We start from the raw sequence: 18922 nt of genomic DNA, 5'->3' as shown, positions 1-18922 counted from the left end.
GTTAATCCACTTAATCGTTTACTCTGGCAAGATTTAAACACCATTTTAACAGTGTTACTCCATTGCAAAACGGCAGTTCATGCCTCACTGATTGGTCTGTAAAGTCGAATCATTTGTGCTAATTTTTGAACGAAATCTTAACAATGTAATTACTCTCGCGTCAGTATTAGGTTGGTGTGTAAGTAACTAGCGTTTTTGTATTGAACACTGGTATTCTGGTTACAATGTCTTATCGATCACTTTTTATTTGCACTTCACTTTTTATTTGCGCTTCACTTTTTATTTGCGCTTCACTTTTTATTTGCGCTTCACTTTGTATTTGCGCTTCACTTTGTATTTGCGCTTCACTTTGTATTTGCGCTTCACTTTGTATTTGCGCTTCACTTTGTATTTGCGCTTCACTTTGTATTTGCGCTTCACTTTGTATTTGCGCCTCACTTTGTATTTGCGCCTCACTTTGTATTTGCGCCTCACTTTGTATTTGCGCCTCACTTTGTATTTGCGCCTCACTTTGTATTTGCGCCTCACTTTGTATTTGCGCCTCACTTTGTATTTGCGCCTCACTTTGTATTTGCGCCTCACTTTGTATTTGCGCCTCACTTTGTATTTGCGCCTCACTTTGTATTTGCGCCTCACTTTGTATTTGCGCCTCACTTTGTATTTGCGCCTCACTTTGTATTTGCGCCTCACTTTGTATTTGCGCCTCACTTTGTATTTGCGCCTCACTTTGTATTTGCGCCTCACTTTGTATTTGCGCCTCACTTTGTATTTGCGCCTCACTTTGTATTTGCGCCTCACTTTGTATTTGCGCCTCACTTTGTATTTGCGCCTCACTTTGTATTTGCGCCTCACTTTGTATTTGCGCCTCACTTTGTATTTGCGCCTCACTTTGTATTTGCGCCTCACTTTGTATTTGCGCCTCACTTTGTATTTGCGCCTCACTTTGTATTTGCGCCTCACTTTGTATTTGCGCCTCACTTTGTATTTGCGCCTCACTTTGTATTTGCGCCTCACTTTGTATTTGCGCCTCACTTTGTATTTGCGCCTCACTTTGTATTTGCGCCTCACTTTGTATTTGCGCCTCACTTTGTATTTGCGCCTCACTTTGTATTTGCGCCTCACTTTGTATTTGCGCCTCACTTTGTATTTGCGCCTCACTTTGTATTTGCGCCTCACTTTGTATTTGCGCCTCACTTTGTATTTGCGCCTCACTTTGTATTTGCGCCTCACTTTGTATTTGCGCCTCACTTTGTATTTGCGCCTCACTTTGTATTTGCGCCTCACTTTGTATTTGCGCCTCACTTTGTATTTGCGCCTCACTTTGTATTTGCGCCTCACTTTGTATTTGCGCCTCACTTTGTATTTGCGCCTCACTTTGTATTTGCGCCTCACTTTGTATTTGCGCCTCACTTTTTATTTGCGCCTCACTTTTTACACTCCTGGAAATTGAAATAAGAACACCGTGAATTCATTGTCCCAGGAAGGGGAAACTTTATTGACACATTCCTGGGGTCAGATACATCACATGATCACACTGACAGAACCACAGGCACATAGACACAGGCAACAGAGCATGCACAATGTCGGCACTAGTACAGTGTATATCCACCTTTCGCAGCAATGCAGGCTGCTATTCTCCCATGGAGACGATCGTAGAGATGCTGGATGTAGTCCTGTGGAACGGCTTGCCATGCCATTTCCACCTGGCGCCTCAGTTGGACCAGCGTTCGTGCTGGACGTACAGACCGCGTGAGACGACGCTTCATCCAGTCCCAAACATGCTCAATGGGGGACAGATCCGGAGATCTTGCTGGCCAGGGTAGTTGACTTACACCTTCTAGAGCACGTTGGGTGGCACGGGATACATGCGGACGTGCATTGTCCTGTTGGAACAGAAAGTTCCCTTGCCGGTCTAGGAATGGTAGAACGATGGGTTCGATGACGGTTTGGATGTACCGTGCACTATTCAGTGTCCCCTCGACGATCACCAGTGGTGTACGGCCAATGTAGGAGATCGCTCCCCACACCATGATGCCGGGTGTTGGCCCTGTGTGCCTCGGTCGTATGCAGTCCTGATTGTGGCGCTCACCTGCGCGGCGCCAAACACGCATACGACCATCATTGGCACCAAGGCAGAAGCGACTCTCATCGCTGAAGACGACACGTCTCCATTCGTCCCTCCATTCACGCCTGTCGCGACACCACAGGAGGCGGGCTGCACGATGTTGGGGCGTGAACGGAAGACGGCCTAACGGTGTGCGGGACCGTAGCCCAGCTTCATGGAGACGGTTGCGATTGGTCCTCGCCGATACCCCAGGAGCAACAGTGTCCCTAATTTGCTGGGAAGTGGCGGTGCGGTCCCCTACGGCATTGCGTAGGATCCTACGGTCTTGGCGTGCATCCGTGCGTCGCTGCGGTCCGGTCCCAGGTCGACGGGCACGTGCACCTTCCGCCGACCACTGGCGACAACATCGATGTACTGTGGAGACCTCACGCCCCACGTGTTGAGCAATTCGGCGGTACGTCCACCCGGCCTCCCGCATGCCCACTATACGCCCTCGCTCAAAGTCCGTCAACTGCACATACGGTTCACGTCCACGCTGTCGCGGCATGCTACCAGTGTTAAAGACTGCGATGGAGCTCCGTATGCCACGGCAAACTGGCTGACACTGACGGCGGCGGTGCACAAATGCTGCGCAGCTAGCGCCATTCGACGGCCAACACCGCGGTTCCTGGTGTGTCCGCTGTGCCGTGCGTGTGATCATTGCTTGTACAGCCCTCTCGCAGTGTCCGGAGCAAGTATGGTGGGTCTGACACACCGGTGTCAATGTGTTCTTTTTTCCATTTCCAGGAGTGTATTTGCGCCTCACTTTTTATTTGCGCCTCACTTTTTATTTGCGCCTCACTTTTTATTTGCGCCTCACTTTTTATTTGCGCCTCACTTTTTATTTGCGCCTCACTTTTTATTTGCGCCTCACTTTTTATTTGCGCCTCACTTTTTATTTGCGCCTCACTTTTTATTTGCGCCTCACTTTTTATTTGCGCCTCACTTTTTATTTGCGCCTCACTTTTTATTTGCGCCTCACTTTTTATTTGCGCCTCACTTTTTATTTGCGCCTCACTTTTTATTTGCGCCCCACTTTTTATTTGCGCCCCACTTTTTATTTGCGCCCCACTTTTTATTTGCGCCCCACTTTTTATTTGCGCCCCACTTTTTATTTGCGCCCCACTTTTTATTTGCGCCCCACTTTTTATTTGCGCCCCACTTTTTATTTGCGCCCCACTTTTTATTTGCGCCCCACTTTTTATTTGCGCCCCACTTTTTATTTGCGCCCCACTTTTTATTTGCGCCCCACTTTTTATTTGCGCCCCACTTTTTATTTGCGCCCCACTTTTTATTTGCGCCCCACTTTTTATTTGCGCCTCACTTTTTATTTGCGCCCCACTTTTTATTTGCGCCCCACTTTTTATTTGCGCCCCACTTTTTATTTGCGCCCCACTTTTTATTTGCGCCCCACTTTTTATTTGTGCCTCACTTTTCATTTGAGCCTCACTTTTCATTTGAGCCTCACTTTTCATTTGAGCCTCACTTTTCATTTGAGCCTCACTTTTCATTTGAGCCTCACTTTTCATTTGAGCCTCACTTTTCATTTGAGCCTCACTTTTCATTTGAGCCTCACTTTTCATTTGAGCCTCACTTTTCATTTGAGCCTCACTTTCCATTTGAGCCTCACTCTTGATATTTGAGTTTATATTTTGGCATTTCCACTTAGAGGTATAATGGAGGTGTGGAAGCTACAAAATGGAGTGTCAAAAGAAGGTACTGGAACATTTTAGACATATTCTTCTGTTTTCCAATAGATAGATGATAGCAGTTAAGGGAGCCAGAAACATTCGTAATGTGTATGGGGATAATTCCATTGGACAGGGCAGGGCAAGAAAATGGTTTCCTCGTTTTGAGGAGGGGCATTTCGATCTTCCTAGACATTCAAGACGACTTCAAAAGATATCAAGATCGTTCAAACGCATTAATCTACAATGATCCACATCAGTCTATTCCAAAAGTAGCAAATGTGATGAACTACGATCATTCCACTATCGTGCGATGTGTGCATGCTTTGGGGTCCATAAATCGGGCGTATGGATACCGCATGTTCTAAGCCAAAATCACAAAAAATCACTGGATATGTGAATCTGCCTGCTCGTCATGGATTTGCTCTTAAGCCACAGACCGTCCCTATACTGTATAGTTACTGGTGGCAAGAAATGTCTTCATGCCGACATAAGGAAAAGAAAGGAATAATTGAGGCCAAAGCAGCAACTCCTCGTACAAAGAACTGCGCACATGCACAAAAAATGTAATCTAGTGGAGCAGGGGCAGTGTGGTTTACTAAGAGTTGCTTCCACAAGGTATAGACGTCTTTCACACGCTATCTGAGAACAGCCAGGAAGACTGTGCGGAGTGATGCTACCCCACGTAAACGCCCGCCCGCATTCTGCTACACTGACAAACTCCATAGAGGAGTTCGCTTGGGAAGTCATACCGCGCTCACCTTATTCACTGATCTTGCGACCTCGGATTTTCACATTTCCGGCTTCCTATCGAACAGCCTTCCTTTCCGGATGGATATGCGCTCCGAACATGGCTCAACGAGTTCTTCATACCTAAAGCATGTGATATCTACAGTCGCAGAATAGGAAAATTATACCAGCGTTAGCAAACTATGATAAATAGTGAAAGAGTATGTTAAGAGTAAAGTCTCTGTTGTGTATCTGTCAACTTACGGAAAAAACGCAACGAATTTATGCACCAACCCAATACTTACGGCTGTGCAGAAGTCACGTTTCGACTGGATTAAAACTGTATAGATGGCAACAATTTTTCGGTAGTGATCTGTTCAGACTTTACGTAGTCATCTTCAGGAAATGAGCGTCTGGCTGCTACTGCTGGCGGCTCCTCGGATTCTCAGGCGGCAACAAGATCGTAAGGATCGCTTCTACATAAAGTCTAAAACTGTTGTTAATAAAATATTTTTGCTTCGTAGAATGTTAGTTTAACCCATCTGTGTCAACATATCGCTGTTACTCCCCCGGACCATGTTGACCAAAGTTACATTAAGGTTTGACTAGCACACAAATGGTCGCAAATGATAAGTCATATTTTTAGGCTGAATTTCTTACACTGCCGTGAGCCCTTGACTCCTCTTTGGTCACTAAATTCGTTTCTCACGGATAGCTAAAACTACATACACCCTAGACTTTGGGATCAAGGTGAAATCACACTTCCATTTAATATCCGTTACTATGTATGGGTCTTCGGCCTCTGGCCGTTTTCAATTGCTGATTTAGATTCACATCTCATTTAAAACCAAACTGTCATAAAAGGTGGATGGAATTTGTTCACGACAAGTCCGAATTCCTCGTTCAATACTGGTGTTACCCCAAGTTGCAATGGGATCCTGAAATAATTCATAGAAAAACCCTGCTGTTGATACTGCTGCAACTGATGTCTAATTTACCTTCATATAGCAGAGATATGTATTGGTTTCAGGCTCGGACAGCACGGCTACATACCCAAGAACTATTACGATGACACTGCAAAGACCAACTTGGGACACAAAATACGTATCTTCCGCTGAGTTAGTGAACAAGAATGTTATCGTGGCTGGTCTGAACGTTGGAGATATGATTAAGAATCATTCATACGATGTACAAATAATGCTGGACAATGTATTTGACCTATATTTCCAGGAGAAGATAAAACCTCAAATTCATTCCGTTTTACCATTTGAGAAGGTGAGTAACTCCGAAATGAAACAACCAATTTGCGTTACATTATTGCATGAAAAGCCCTGAAACAGGTGGGATAGAATAAAATGGGTTAATGTTAACAAATTTTACTATTGTTACCGTTAAATTACTGCAACATTTAAAAATAACCTCAAAAATTGTAGCTAAGACAGTCAGCAGTTGCGCGCGCACACGCGCACAAGTTTGAGGGTCGTAACGAACTGCTAACGACTGCAAGCGACATTTTGTGTGCATTTTAAAGTCTTGGATTTCTATGTGTGTGTTTCTTCCCCCTTACCTCTCCTTTCAGTGGGCAGGATATTATTCACTGATGATGCTTTAACAGATGTCCTGTCATCCTGTTCTAAGCTTTATCCGCAAGTTTCTTCCTCCACAGATTCTGCTTAGAGCCACCTCATTCCTTACCTTAGCAATCTACCCGATATTAAAGATCCTTCTGTAGCAATACATCTCAGTGCTTAGATTCTCTGCTGTTCCGGTTTTCCCAATTTCCGTGATCTCCTACCATAAAATTCTGTGTTCAGAACGTATGTTCTCACGGGGGAACCTTCCCATCGCACATTTCACCTCAAAAGTGCCATGGTTCCGTGGTTAGTGTGAGCAGCTGCGGATCGAAAGGTGCTCAGTTCAAGTCTTCCCTCATGTGAGAATTTTAACTTTATTTTCGCAAAATTCTGATTTGTCCGTTCATTGACGTCTCTGTTCACTGAAATAAGTTTAGTGTCTGTGTTTTGCGACCGCACCGCAAAACTGTGCGATTAGTAGACGAAAGAACGTGCCTCTCCAATGGGAACCGAAAACATTTGATCGCAAGGTCATAGGTCAACCTATTCCTCCACTGGAAAACGTCTGATATTCTATACGACACTGGTGACAGCATGTGTGTCACATGGCAGGAATATGTCGACCCACCTAACTTGTACACTTGGCGAATGCGTAAAAATATTCTTCTACCTTGCCCGATTTAGGTTGTCTTGTGGATGTGATAATCACTCCCAAAAAGTGATGAAAACATAAGAGTTTGTCACATAAACTGCAACAAATGAAAGTTTGTCTTCCCTGTGCTCTGTCAAAACATATGTTTTTAACGTTTTCAAATTTTTTCATGTGTAGACCGTCAACTCCTGCATATGTCCAAGCAAATCTGAAAATGTCCTGGAATTTTGGAGAGCGAACTTTGATAATTGACACACGATCACGTAAACAATACTGCTGTATACCTGTGCAGCTTCGCAAAATAACTGTCTGGAAATAAAAAATTAAACTTGTCACTCGAGGGAATACTTGAACCAAGGACCTCGATTCGCAGCTGCTCACGCTAACCACGGGAGCACGGCGCTCCTGTGCTCCCATTACCCTTAATGTTGCATATCCTGCGCATGGACTACTCAGTTTGTATATTTTGCTTATTTTTTCATAGTTCCACAAAACTTCCTCCTGTTTTCTCGAGTGATCAGTGTTCAGTTTTTCGAGGCCTATCCACTGTGCCAACTTACAACTAAATCTGAGAGGGGTGCGATGGGGAGGTTCCCTTGTAAGAAATTTCTTCCGCAAATTAAGGCCTATGTTTGATAATGGTATTTTATTGGCGGAATGCCTCTTCGCCTGTGCTAGTCCGCCTTTTGTCCTTGAATTGCCCGTCATAAGTAATTCTGCTTCCAGGGTACAATAATTCCTGAACTTCTATTTCATGACCCAGTTTCGTGTTCAGCTTTTGCTATTCTCGTCACTTTATCCTTTCATCAATTTATTCTCAACCTACGTTCTGTATTGATCAGACTTCCCATTCCTCAAACAGATCCTGCACTTTATCACCTTTTCTGAGGTTAGCAACATCGGGTACTATCACAATTATTCCTTTCGTCCTAAATCTTAATCCCACTCTTGAACCCTTCTATTTACGTAATTACTGCTTCGATGTACGGAAGTAGGGGGCGAAAGACTGTGCTCATTTCTAAGCCCAGCACTTCGTTTTTGGTCTGTCGCGTTATTACCTTTTGTTTCGTGTACATACTGGTACCAGTCTTTCCCCATAGCTTACTCCTATTCTCAGAATTTCGAGCATCGTGCTGAATTTTACTATGTAGGGCGCTTTTACTAGGTTGACAAATGCAATGAACGTGTTGATTTTTTTCTTCAGTCTCGCTCCCATTATCAACCGCAACGTCAGAACTGCCTCCCTTGCCTTTACCTTTCCTAAATCCAAACTGATGATTTAAGAGATCACTTTTCTTTTTCCATTCTGTTTATTGCTCTTATCAGCAGCTTGGACGTTTGAGATGTTAAGCTGATAGTGCGATAGTTTTCGCACTTAACAGCCCATGCTGCCTACGGAACTTTGTAGATATTTTCAGAGAGTATGACGGTACATCGCAGGTCTCATAGATTCTACACACTAACTAGAATAGTTATATAGTTGCCACTTCCCTTAATGAGTTCAGAAATTCCAATAGAATGTTACCTAACACATTTGCTTGGAGCTGAAGTTGCTCCGAGCTCCTTCAAATTCTAACTCCAACACCCGATACCCTTGTCATCCACATAATCTCCAATTTCTTTTTCTCTCACGACATCAAAGTCCCCATAGAGGAGACGGAGGAGAAATACAGAATTGGGGGAATGTGCTCCACCCGGTGAACAGCTCAGGTCCCACAGGGGAAAAGTTTCCGTGTATTTATGATGCAGCTCCAAATAATTCTGTAGCTGTCTCGCAATGCAAATTGTGTAGAAAGTTACTTATTTGGGAACCCAGAGGATTAGATTAGTTGTTCCATAGATCATGAATAACACACTTCGGAATGATGTGGAACGTGTCGGGTTAATAAAAGGTGTCTGTACAAGATATTAAATTACAAAAAAAATATTAAATGACCCTTGACTTTTTTTTGGGGGGGGGGGGGGGTTGGGGAAATGACCCACTTACTATATCCAAAATTCATCTAATGAGTAAGAGTTAACATTAAGAAATTGTTTAAATTTCCTTTTAAATGCTATATGGCTATAAGACTTTTGATACTATTAGGTAAGTGACAAAAGACTTTTGTAGCAGCATAATTTACCCCCTTCTGAGCCAAAGTTACATTTAACCTTGAGTAGTGAAGATCATCCTTTCTCCTAGTGTTGTAGCCATTTTAAGACGCGTTTGTAAATTGACCAGCAGTTCCCTCACTCCATAAGAATTCGAAAGAGGACGAAAACTTACAGGGAGCCAAGTGTGTGGTAACTTGTGCTAAGGACATGAGGCCATTCAGTAGTATACAGGCTTCATGAATTCAGGGCAAACATTGATTAATTGGATTTTAATCCATCGCCAATTGTCGGAAGTGTATGGTGAGTCGTGTATGGATGTCAAAAATGTTCGTAAGTGGTGTAGTGTTTGCAAGCTGGTCGGACCGAAATTCACGAACAAAGGAGCGGGAGACCGTCAATTTCTGAGGAGACAGTGTTGAAAGTTGAGCAAAGCATGCGTGAAGATAGGCGGATCACCCTGGTTGATCTTTGCACGTTAATTCCTGGTGTTTCCCGAAACACCGGTCACACAATTTTAACGGAAGCATTGAACTACCGGGAGGTGTGCGCAAGATGGGTGCCACACATGCTCGACTTTCTGAACAGCATGGCGGCGAGCTGGTATGACATGGGCATAAAAAAACTGCCACAGCGCCTACAAAAACGCGTCGACAGAAATGACTGTCGAAAAATAGCTAAATATTGAAGCTGTAAACTGATGTAAACCATTGTCGAAATAAACAGGTCTATGTACTTACAAAAAAATAGACCTTACTTATGGGATTACCCTCGTATATTTGGCTGAAACACTAAAACGTACAGAAACCAGAATTCTAAGACCTTACTTTACTTGCTGTTGCAGTGTAATAGAGGTCTTCAGGTTCTTAGGAGCAAAGGGTCTCGACTTTGATGATTCTGGTTACTACAGAAAGCATATATTACAGATGATCTGATGACAGTTCGAAATGGGAATAGCGAGTATGTCGAAAGAGTTAAGTTGCAGAAAAAACCGTTCATATCGAAATAAACTCCAAATAAGCGGAGAAGGAGACTAATAAAATCCACCATTTTACTGCCTACAATCACCCAAAATTGTTTTCCATAAACGTGCGAATCCTACTCATGACACTATAATGAAAGCGTACAGGATAAACTGTCATGTAGTGAAGCGGTGCGGGTAGACAGGCAGTCCATAAGGACTCTCTTGTCCTGCTTGGGTTAGGACATAGCGTGGATTGGATGGGATTAAAACAGCCTGCCCATTCTGCTGCTAATGTGCAGCAACTTGCCTGCCTGGCTAACATAAACATGGACAGGTTAAAAGCTGACTGCTGACTGAGATTATAGCGCTGTCGTGGAAAGAAACTGCTACCTCGTATCATCTAATCATTTTATTGCGTGTTCTGGCAATGAAGGTGGAAGACCATTTACGTACGAGGCGTTTTTTAAGTACCGTTTTGAAATTAAGAACAAGACCTGCTAAAATATCTCAATTTTATTTTTACATAGTAGCCTGTGCCTTAATCTACGCACTGACTCCATTGCAGTCTGATTCTTCCTTGTTTACGTTGTGTACGGAGTGTCAAGATGCCTCCGATAACCGTGAGTCCCGCAGACTGAAGTACTGGCTGTTATAAGGTTTCTTAGTGCTAAAGGCCTAAGAACGATCGATATTCATTGAGATCTGTGCAGTTTACGGAGAAAACATTGAGTGATGGAATGGTAAGAAAGTGGGTGAGGGCATTTAAAGATACCCAAACAAATGTGCATGATGAACAAAGGAGTGGGCGTCCTTCGGTTAATGGGTTTGGTGCGGGAAGTGGACAAGGTGAGAGAAAACTGACGCTTTATGATTTCCACCTTGCGGGATGACTTTCCTAATGTTTCTCGTAGTATTTTGTATGGCATTGTGACCGAGCACTTGAATTACCGAAAATTGCGCGCACGTTGGGTACCGAAAATGCTGGCGGATGTGCACAAAACCAAACGCTTAGACAGTGCATTGACTCTTTTTGAGCGGTACCGCAACGACGGTGATTATTTCGTAAGCGAAATTGTTACGGGCGATGAAACGTGGGTGGCCTACGTCACACCAGAATCAGAGCAGCAGCCCATGGAAGTTGAGCAAGACAATGTCCGTCCGCATGTGGCGAGTCAGACCAAAGATCTCATCACATCTTTTCGATGGGAAACTAGATCATCCTCCGTAAAGCCCCGATCTTTCGCCCAGTGACTACCATCTGTGCATTTAAAGAAACACCTGGGCGGTCAGCATCTTACACGATGACGAAGTCAAAACAGTGATTATGCAGTGGTTAACAAGTCAGGCGGCAGACTTGTAGGAGGAGAATATTCAAAAACTGGTACAACTTTGACAAGTGCCTCAGTATTGGCGGAAATTATATAGAAAAGTAGATTAAGGTACAGGCTTCGAAGCACCCCCGTTTTGTGGGGTGTTGGGTTTTGTGTGATTTACCGAAGCCGCCAAACAGTTAATTATGATTATATGACCGTGTGCTTAATGGATGAAAGGCTATCGGTTTTTCTTCTGTGGTTTCGGTGGTATTTCAACAGAGTGCGGCTGTTCTGAGATGAAATAGTTAATGACTGAAAGTTTGTCTATTATTAAAGACCATAACTGTTGCGATGTACAAACAGATAGGTATTTTCTACTAACACAAATTCTGAGGCAGTTGCTACCTTCGCCTTACAGTCTAATTACGGTTATCCTTTTATTGGTTGCTGATTTTAAGTACTTCGTCACACGCAATGATGGTTAAGTCACAACAATCTTCACTGCAATCCATAGTTGTTTCTGGCCGACGCGGTTGACGCGAAACACGTAAATCGGCACTTGTCACTTTCGGTTTCATATCACTCGCGAATCGGTATTAGTGAGGGTCAAACCCACAACGATCAGGGGGACGCACTCACTCGTCATACTCCGGTGAACGTACCCTTTACTACTCACTCGACCGCCATTCTTGCTCGTCTCTCCAGTACCATACTCACTAGACACTCGTCTCACTGCCTCCTGCAGCGCTCGACAATCGACTCCTGTGCACTATCGACCTGGATGTCGGATACTAATATCTGTGGGATCACAGATCCCTTACAGCTTTCATGTAAAAATTATATTATTGATACCTTAGCACGTCTATTTTGATTTCAAAACGTTACTTATTTAAAAAAAAACACGCCTCGTATATTAACAGAAGACCCAAAATAGAATCCAGTGGAGTAGAGCAGTAGTATTCGGTTCCGGCCGCACATCGACTGCTCTGTTCTCAGATGACGGACGGCCTCGACCTGCTGTGCAGAAGGGAGAACTTCGGGAAGGTCCTGCTGGTCGTCCAGGACGAGTCGGACCAGCCGGCGGCGCTCGGCTGGCGGGTGCCCAGTCCCCCGAAACCTATCCCCGGCGCCTTGACGTGGGACAGACTCCAGCGGAGGGTCGAGGCGAAAGTAATCTGCAAGAGGAAGCTGAAGTACTGGGAGAGGCAAGCGGAGATGGCAGCCGCTGGGGCGCTGGAGGAGACGGAGGAAGAGGATGCTGGCGATAAAGACGACGACGACGAGGACGACGACTCTATGTTCACGGAGCTGGAGGCGAGTGTGGCCGCAGAAATGGTTAAAGCGATCAGCGAGTCTGAAGCTGAAGGGAACGCGAGTTTCTGAAATTTTAGTCTCTTCCAGTAGAGCCTTTCGCGAAATCGTACAGAGATCTCCGGAATATTTTATTTTACGACATTAGTCTTTTATTGTTAGATAAGGAGATAATACAAATGTACCTTAAGCATCTCTGCCAAATGTTACCATTCAGTATTTCGTTTTAAATGTTGCTTGTATGGTTTTTATGAGCATGCAACAAATAAAATATTTTGCATGCTGTACTGCATTCGTCCATTACTTTCATATTTTCTGTCTCTTTAAAAGTACTGCTTAATACCTTACAGAAGAAGCTTGTGGCTAGTTTCGTATCTACAGCCAAACACTTTGAGCGTGCAGAGTGTATAGTGAGGCGACATTCTCTTTGCATGGTGCACGTAGCAAAAGCACGTTTTCGAGAAGCAACTCTTACCCAGAAATGGATAATTAGGCCTGCTCACCGTACCGTAGGTTCACAATTCATATTAAGCATTGTTCACACAGGCAACAGGTGATGTCACAGCGATTGCCGTGACAGTTAATACGGAAGTGGCGCAGTGGCCCGCTGTTGACTCGCGTTCCTGCAGTCCTCCAGTGGCAAAGCGTGTAAGACGGTGTCACTGTATTAATTCGTAGCTCAAATTGTAGCTCAAGAACTCAGTGCACCATTCACAAAACATGCTGTTCATTTTTGGAACACAACCTACGACCAGCTTAGAGACAGAAGTGACACTTTCTGCAGGACCTGACCATTTTGCAGGACAATGCTCAAGCATGTACAGTGCAACTTGTTACTGATTCGTTTGACTTATGGGGCTGCCAAGTGTTATACCACGTACTGCACATCCCCTGACTTAAGCCCATGAGTTCAGCTCGACTTCTAAACTGAAGAAAACACTTCACGGCATTCGCTTCAGAACTGCTGCAAATTCGTCGGGCAATAGACCGCGTCGCTCGAACTGTCAACACGACTGGCACTGCTGAGAGTATGTTAAGACTTCGACATCGCTGGCAACGGGTTATACACAATGCTGGTGACTACTTTGAAGGTCAGGAAAACTTTGAAACACGTATCTATTTTGTACGAGCTGTAAATGAATAGTTGCCAGTATTAGTTACAACCCTCGTATATGTTAGGAAAAATGAAAATTATAAATTTTTGTTATAAAGGTTCATTTTTCCTCTAAGTATGACTTCATAATTATAATACATACAGGATGGTAAAATGTTAATTTTTGGTGTTCACAACTGTGAAGCGAAATTTCTAACTATCCGAAAGTTCTTTAACAGTGAGATGGTTGATGTCTATATCCGGAACTCGACAAAATGCAAACAAATACAGTTGGTGCCAGAGATACCTATTAACACACTCACTTATAAGCGTTTCCGCGAACAAGAAGCCAGTGCGGGTAACGTTTACAAGCGGCGCGTTCGCTGGCTGAGTATTCAGTTTAGTTTGTTGCGCTGTGCACTCGTGTTAGTACAAGTAACCAACGAAATATCACGTAACGGTTTCCTGCCTGCAGTTGTATTTCTTTTCTTTAGTCGTCTGTGTTGTGGACTGTTTGCAGCGGCGGCGAATCAACCGACAGCGGGGCCTTCTAACCCGAAAAGAATACGAAGAGCGAACAGCGTCACGTACAAGGTGTAATTAAATGAACGACGAACACTCACTTCACTTAACGAAGGTTTATTCAGCACTTGCACATACAAGAGCGCGGAGCGAACTGCCTCCGACCAGAACACACACTGTGTGTGTGTGTGTGTGTGTGTGTGTGTGTGTGTGTGTGTGTGTGTGTGTGTGTGTGTCAGAACATTGGAATGCCATGATTCTTGACGTTTTGGATACTTCTAGAATGTACTCGAACCTAATACACAAATTAAAATTTTAGAGTTCAGGTGAGTTTTGAACTCACGACCCCCTCGCATCCGTCGGCCGTCGTAATTTAATATGTTGTTGTTGATGCCAACTTACGTGGTGGGCCTAAATAAAAATATTTTATTTTGATTTACAATTAAATGCTTTTGTGAAGGTCTCCTTTTTAACAATATTAATCTTAAATTATTTGTTACGTTAATGAATGTTATTCGCTGAATCTTAAAACATGAGCATATAAGTTGAGCATTGGAATAAACTCTTCATATTTTCTCGGCTAGTCAGCTCACTTTAAAGCAAAAATCTTTAGTTATTAAAATTGCGGCCCACACACGCGCGAGAGTATTTCTTCTTACCTCCGTTAACCATTGCATTATAGTAGTAGTCCTGGCTCGTTCTCGGCTGTTGTAGTGAAAATAGGAATCTTAGTTAGGTATTTTCTGCAGCGTCGGGTGGCTGGAGAGAAAAATAAATATTACGTTAATAGCAGGCGAGTTTTCTCTTCAGCTAATTTTTTATAAGTTAATATCGCCACGTAATGGCGTCGTTGGCTGCATCGGCCCCTGCGATTGTTGCACTGTAAATTACTCGAATGCAGGTTAATTCAAGGAAGGCGGACATGAAATCGGGATCACTTCTTACAAATTAAGTGAACAATAATATTAAATCAATATATTATCCGCTTAATTAGTACAAATATGCTTACATTTGCCAGCACTCGCAAGATGTCTGTCTACACGCAACCAAGACAAGAGAAGTGAAGAAAACTAAAAAATTAACAAAAGTGCGTATCTTGTCTCTTTAGATCATTCTGTTATATTTCTTTGCCCTCGAAACTTAGAGAAATTATTATAATACGGGTACATGATAAAAATGTATATTATTCAATTTTAAAATGTCTCTTTATAAACACTGTTTAAGTCTCTAATTATTATTTCGTTGGGGACGCTATAGACCCTCCATGCAACAGTCTAGCATCATAACCACTTTTTAATCTCATTTTGTTCGTTTTCGTTCGTTGCATCTGCTCGTGACGGACGTCGCAAGATTTCCGTTTCAGTTCGTCGTTATCCATTAACTCGTGACCGAACACGCGGAGTTACCGTGCCGGTATGATTGAAACGTGGTGACAGTGCTACTCGGCTTCTTCTGCGACAATATACTGACCATGAGTACTGCGTCTGTTAGACACTGATGTTGAGTTCAGAGGGGACGAAGCAGAGGAGGGTGGCTGGAATTCGGAGACTTCAGAAACATACCATAGTGACGACAGCGTGGAAGCAGAAATGTCTAATATGTTTCGCGACAGTTCGGAATCGGACGATACGGACGACGATGAGGAGGAAATCGCCGACGACAAAGGAACACGCGCTCGCGGAAGCAAGCAAACCAGGTGGGACTTGGCTTGAAGAACCACATGGGATGCAGTATCATCAGTTTAACAAAGCAAAATGATTCTCAGATAAATCCTGCTGGTAATACACCAATGGGTTTTTTCAGGCTACTGGTTGCAGATGACATACTGCAGCTCGTAGTTGATAAAACGAATGCTAACGCACGCAATATATTTGCGAGTGAAAATACGAAAGCGAGCTCTAGGATTAGTAATTGGAAACCTTTAAGCACAGGAGAAATACTAGTCTTCCTGGATATTTCATTACATATGAGTAATGTCAAATGTGCTCGATTGCAAGACTACTGGAAGAAAGAAACGCAGTTGGAAAATAGGACTAAGGTCGAGTATGGGCAGAGACAGGTATTTTCTCATCTTAGGTTCACAGCATTTTGCGAAAAATCCGGTCAGGAAACCCGAAAACAGATGATCGACTATACAGGGTACGACCTATATTGAATTCTTTCAATAACAGGATGTCAGGTGTATTATCCAGGTAGCGATACATCTTTAGATGAATCAATTATTTTTTGGAGCGGACGAGTCATTTAGAGAATATATACAAAAGGAATAAATATGGCATCAAATTGTACATTCTAAATAATCCAGACGGTTTCGTAAATAAATCCGCTGTGTACACGGGGATGCGTGGTATGGGGGAAAGGTTATGCTGAAAAGGTTGTAGTACATTTGTTGGAAGAGAAGCTGCATGCTGGCCATCACGTATACACGGAAAATTTTTACAACAGTTTTGCTTTAGCTAAAACCCTGTTTAATGCAAAAACACATTGCACCAGGTCACTAGGGGTAAAAAGAGAAATACTCCGTAAGACGTGGTATGCGCAAAACTGGGGAAAGGAGGCGCTATTACACGATATTGAGACGGTGTAATGATAGGCAGATGGAAGGATAAACGAGAAGTCTCCTACAGTTTGTGCAGAATGTCCTAATACGATGGGATGTGTGCCGAATGCACGCCAGCAAATAGCCTCGAAACCATTGCCTATTATCAAATATAGTAGTTATGTCTGGGACCGATCGGCAGGACCAGTTGTTTATTTATGTGAACGAAAAAATATCCGCTGGTCAAAGAAACTATTCTTCCATGTAGCTGACATGCTTATGTTAAATTAACATTCACTATATAATACTCAGGGCAGAAAATGACGTAAAATGATGTAGAATACAATTAATAAAGTATTTCCACCAATGGACGTTACAAAAGGTGTGCGTCACAAACATTGTAAAGACCCACACGTTGTGCAAAAGCGGGACGCAACTGAAGGTAAGAAGCAAGTTACGAGGAAGCGATGAACGTGTGCGGAACGGGGCAAGCGTACGGCTACACCATACGTGTGCATAATGTGTCCAATCAAATCTGGATTCTGTTTGAACTGCTGCACAATTACGCATCTGTAATGTAATGGAATATCGTACCTTCAGAGGAAGACCTGTTCGTGTTTGATTTGTAAAGTGTTTTATTTGATAGCCAAGTAAAATGTTACATTGATTGTTCAGAACATAAGTTTTCTGTACAGTATATGGACTTACTTGTGGTTTGCTGTAAAAAAAAAATCACATCTACACCTTGCAAACTTGTTATATGGGATTTGGTTTCCATAGCACATTGCAGATGAGTCTTGTTCCTTTTTCTCTGTTTCATAAATCTGTCGGTGTTGTCAGACTCCAATTCTTTCTCAGTGGGGCGGATTTATCGCTTGTTTTCATTGCATTTTCTTTCCAGTTTGCAATAAAATCAATAAATCAGAGGCGTTGTTAGAACTGTTTGCAATAAATGCATATAACGCTCAAAAGCGTCAGAGCATGCAGCGTTTATCACATGATCGGCATGCAGCTAAAACGTAGTTGTATCTCTATACTAGCACCGCCTTAGGCGCAGACGTTATATTCCCTGTTAATATTACCTACGTGCACAGCATGAACTTACAGGTTTCGCAGGGTTATGATTTCAGCTCTCAGCTCACGTGCGCTTACAAGCGTCCGCTTAAAGCGGTAGCGGCCCGCACTGGGGACCGCAGCGAACGCGTTAAGCTACAATGCACAGTTAAAATAACTAGATAATTGAGTTTGGTAAAGAGCGATCAGAAAGTAAAAAATTAAAACAATTCCATAAATTACAAAGTATAAAGCATTTTTACACTGGCTGATCAATTCATTTCATTAAATGGGATATCTCGTGTTTCTGCTTCAATTAAGCCCAACAATCTTGAAAATGTTTGTTATGCTTGAATGTACAAAAAATAGATGGAGACGACCGCAGTTCAGTGTCAATTTGAATAGCTCTTGCTGGTGGGCCGCGCGTGTTTATCTTTAGTCGGCGGTGGTAGTGGCGGCTGTCGTCGCGGGATGTGAACCTGAGAATCTCTCTCTCGACTGTGGAACACCAGTCTGATACTTTCCCTATGTCTACGGTGAAGCCGACACTCCGTTACTCCCTAGCTACTTTTTTTGGCTGGACTAGTGCGTACGTTGTTTCCCTCAAATCTCTGAAGTGTTAACTGTCAACGCTGGGTGCAATTCTCAATACTAAAGTCTGCATCACGTTGAAAGGCGGCCCAGTTTTCAGCCGTTCTGCGCATCCATCACCACTAGCCACTGGCAGCCAATAATATTCATTCTCTTTCCGAGCGGCTAGCAGAGAGTTAGAGCGAGACAGCGAGAATCTCGCTCCTACTTGCTGCTGCTGTTGTTGTGGTCTTCAGTCCTGAGACTGGTTTGATGCAGCTCTCCATGCTACTCTATCCTGTGCAAGCTCCTTCACCTTCTAGTACCTACTGCAACCTACATCCTTCTGAATCTGCTCAGTGTATTCATCTCTTGGTCTCCCTCCATGATTTTTACCCTCCACGCTGTCCTCCAATACTAAATTGGTGATCCCTCGATGTCTCAAACATGTCCCACCAACCAATCCCTTCTTCTAGTCAAGTTGGGCCAAAAAACTTCTCTTCTCCCCAATCCTATTCAGTACCTCATTAGTTACATGATCTACCCATCTAATCTTCAGCATTCTTCCGTAGCACCACATTTCGAAAGCTTCTATCCGCTTCTTGTCCAAACTGGTTATCGTCCATGTTTCACTTCCATACATGGCTACGCTCCATACAAATACTTTCAGAAACGACTTCCTGACACTTAACTCTATACTCGATGTTAACAAATTTCTT

At 43.3% G+C, this 18922-nt stretch overlaps 1 protein-coding gene across 1 annotated transcript; it reads right to left on the bottom strand.

Annotated features, from left to right (window-relative positions):
* Positions 1-18: 18 nt before the first annotated feature.
* Positions 19-3723, bottom strand: LOC126481869 (G-protein coupled receptor-associated sorting protein 1-like). Its single transcript, XM_050105827.1, has 3 exons — positions 2864-3723; positions 439-1439; positions 19-23 (listed from the first exon to the last, which is right to left on the bottom strand). The coding sequence occupies exons 1-3, from the start codon at positions 3721-3723 to the stop codon at positions 19-21; spliced, it is 1866 nt and encodes a 621-aa protein (XP_049961784.1).
* Positions 3724-18922: the final 15199 nt, after the last annotated feature.

The sequence above is a fragment of the Schistocerca serialis genome, chromosome 5, assembly GCF_023864345.2.
Source record: "Schistocerca serialis cubense isolate TAMUIC-IGC-003099 chromosome 5, iqSchSeri2.2, whole genome shotgun sequence".
Classification (NCBI taxonomy): domain Eukaryota; kingdom Metazoa; phylum Arthropoda; class Insecta; order Orthoptera; family Acrididae; genus Schistocerca; species Schistocerca serialis.
Note: the sequence above shows the minus strand (reverse complement) of the source record. Positions and strands in the feature narration are given on the sequence as shown.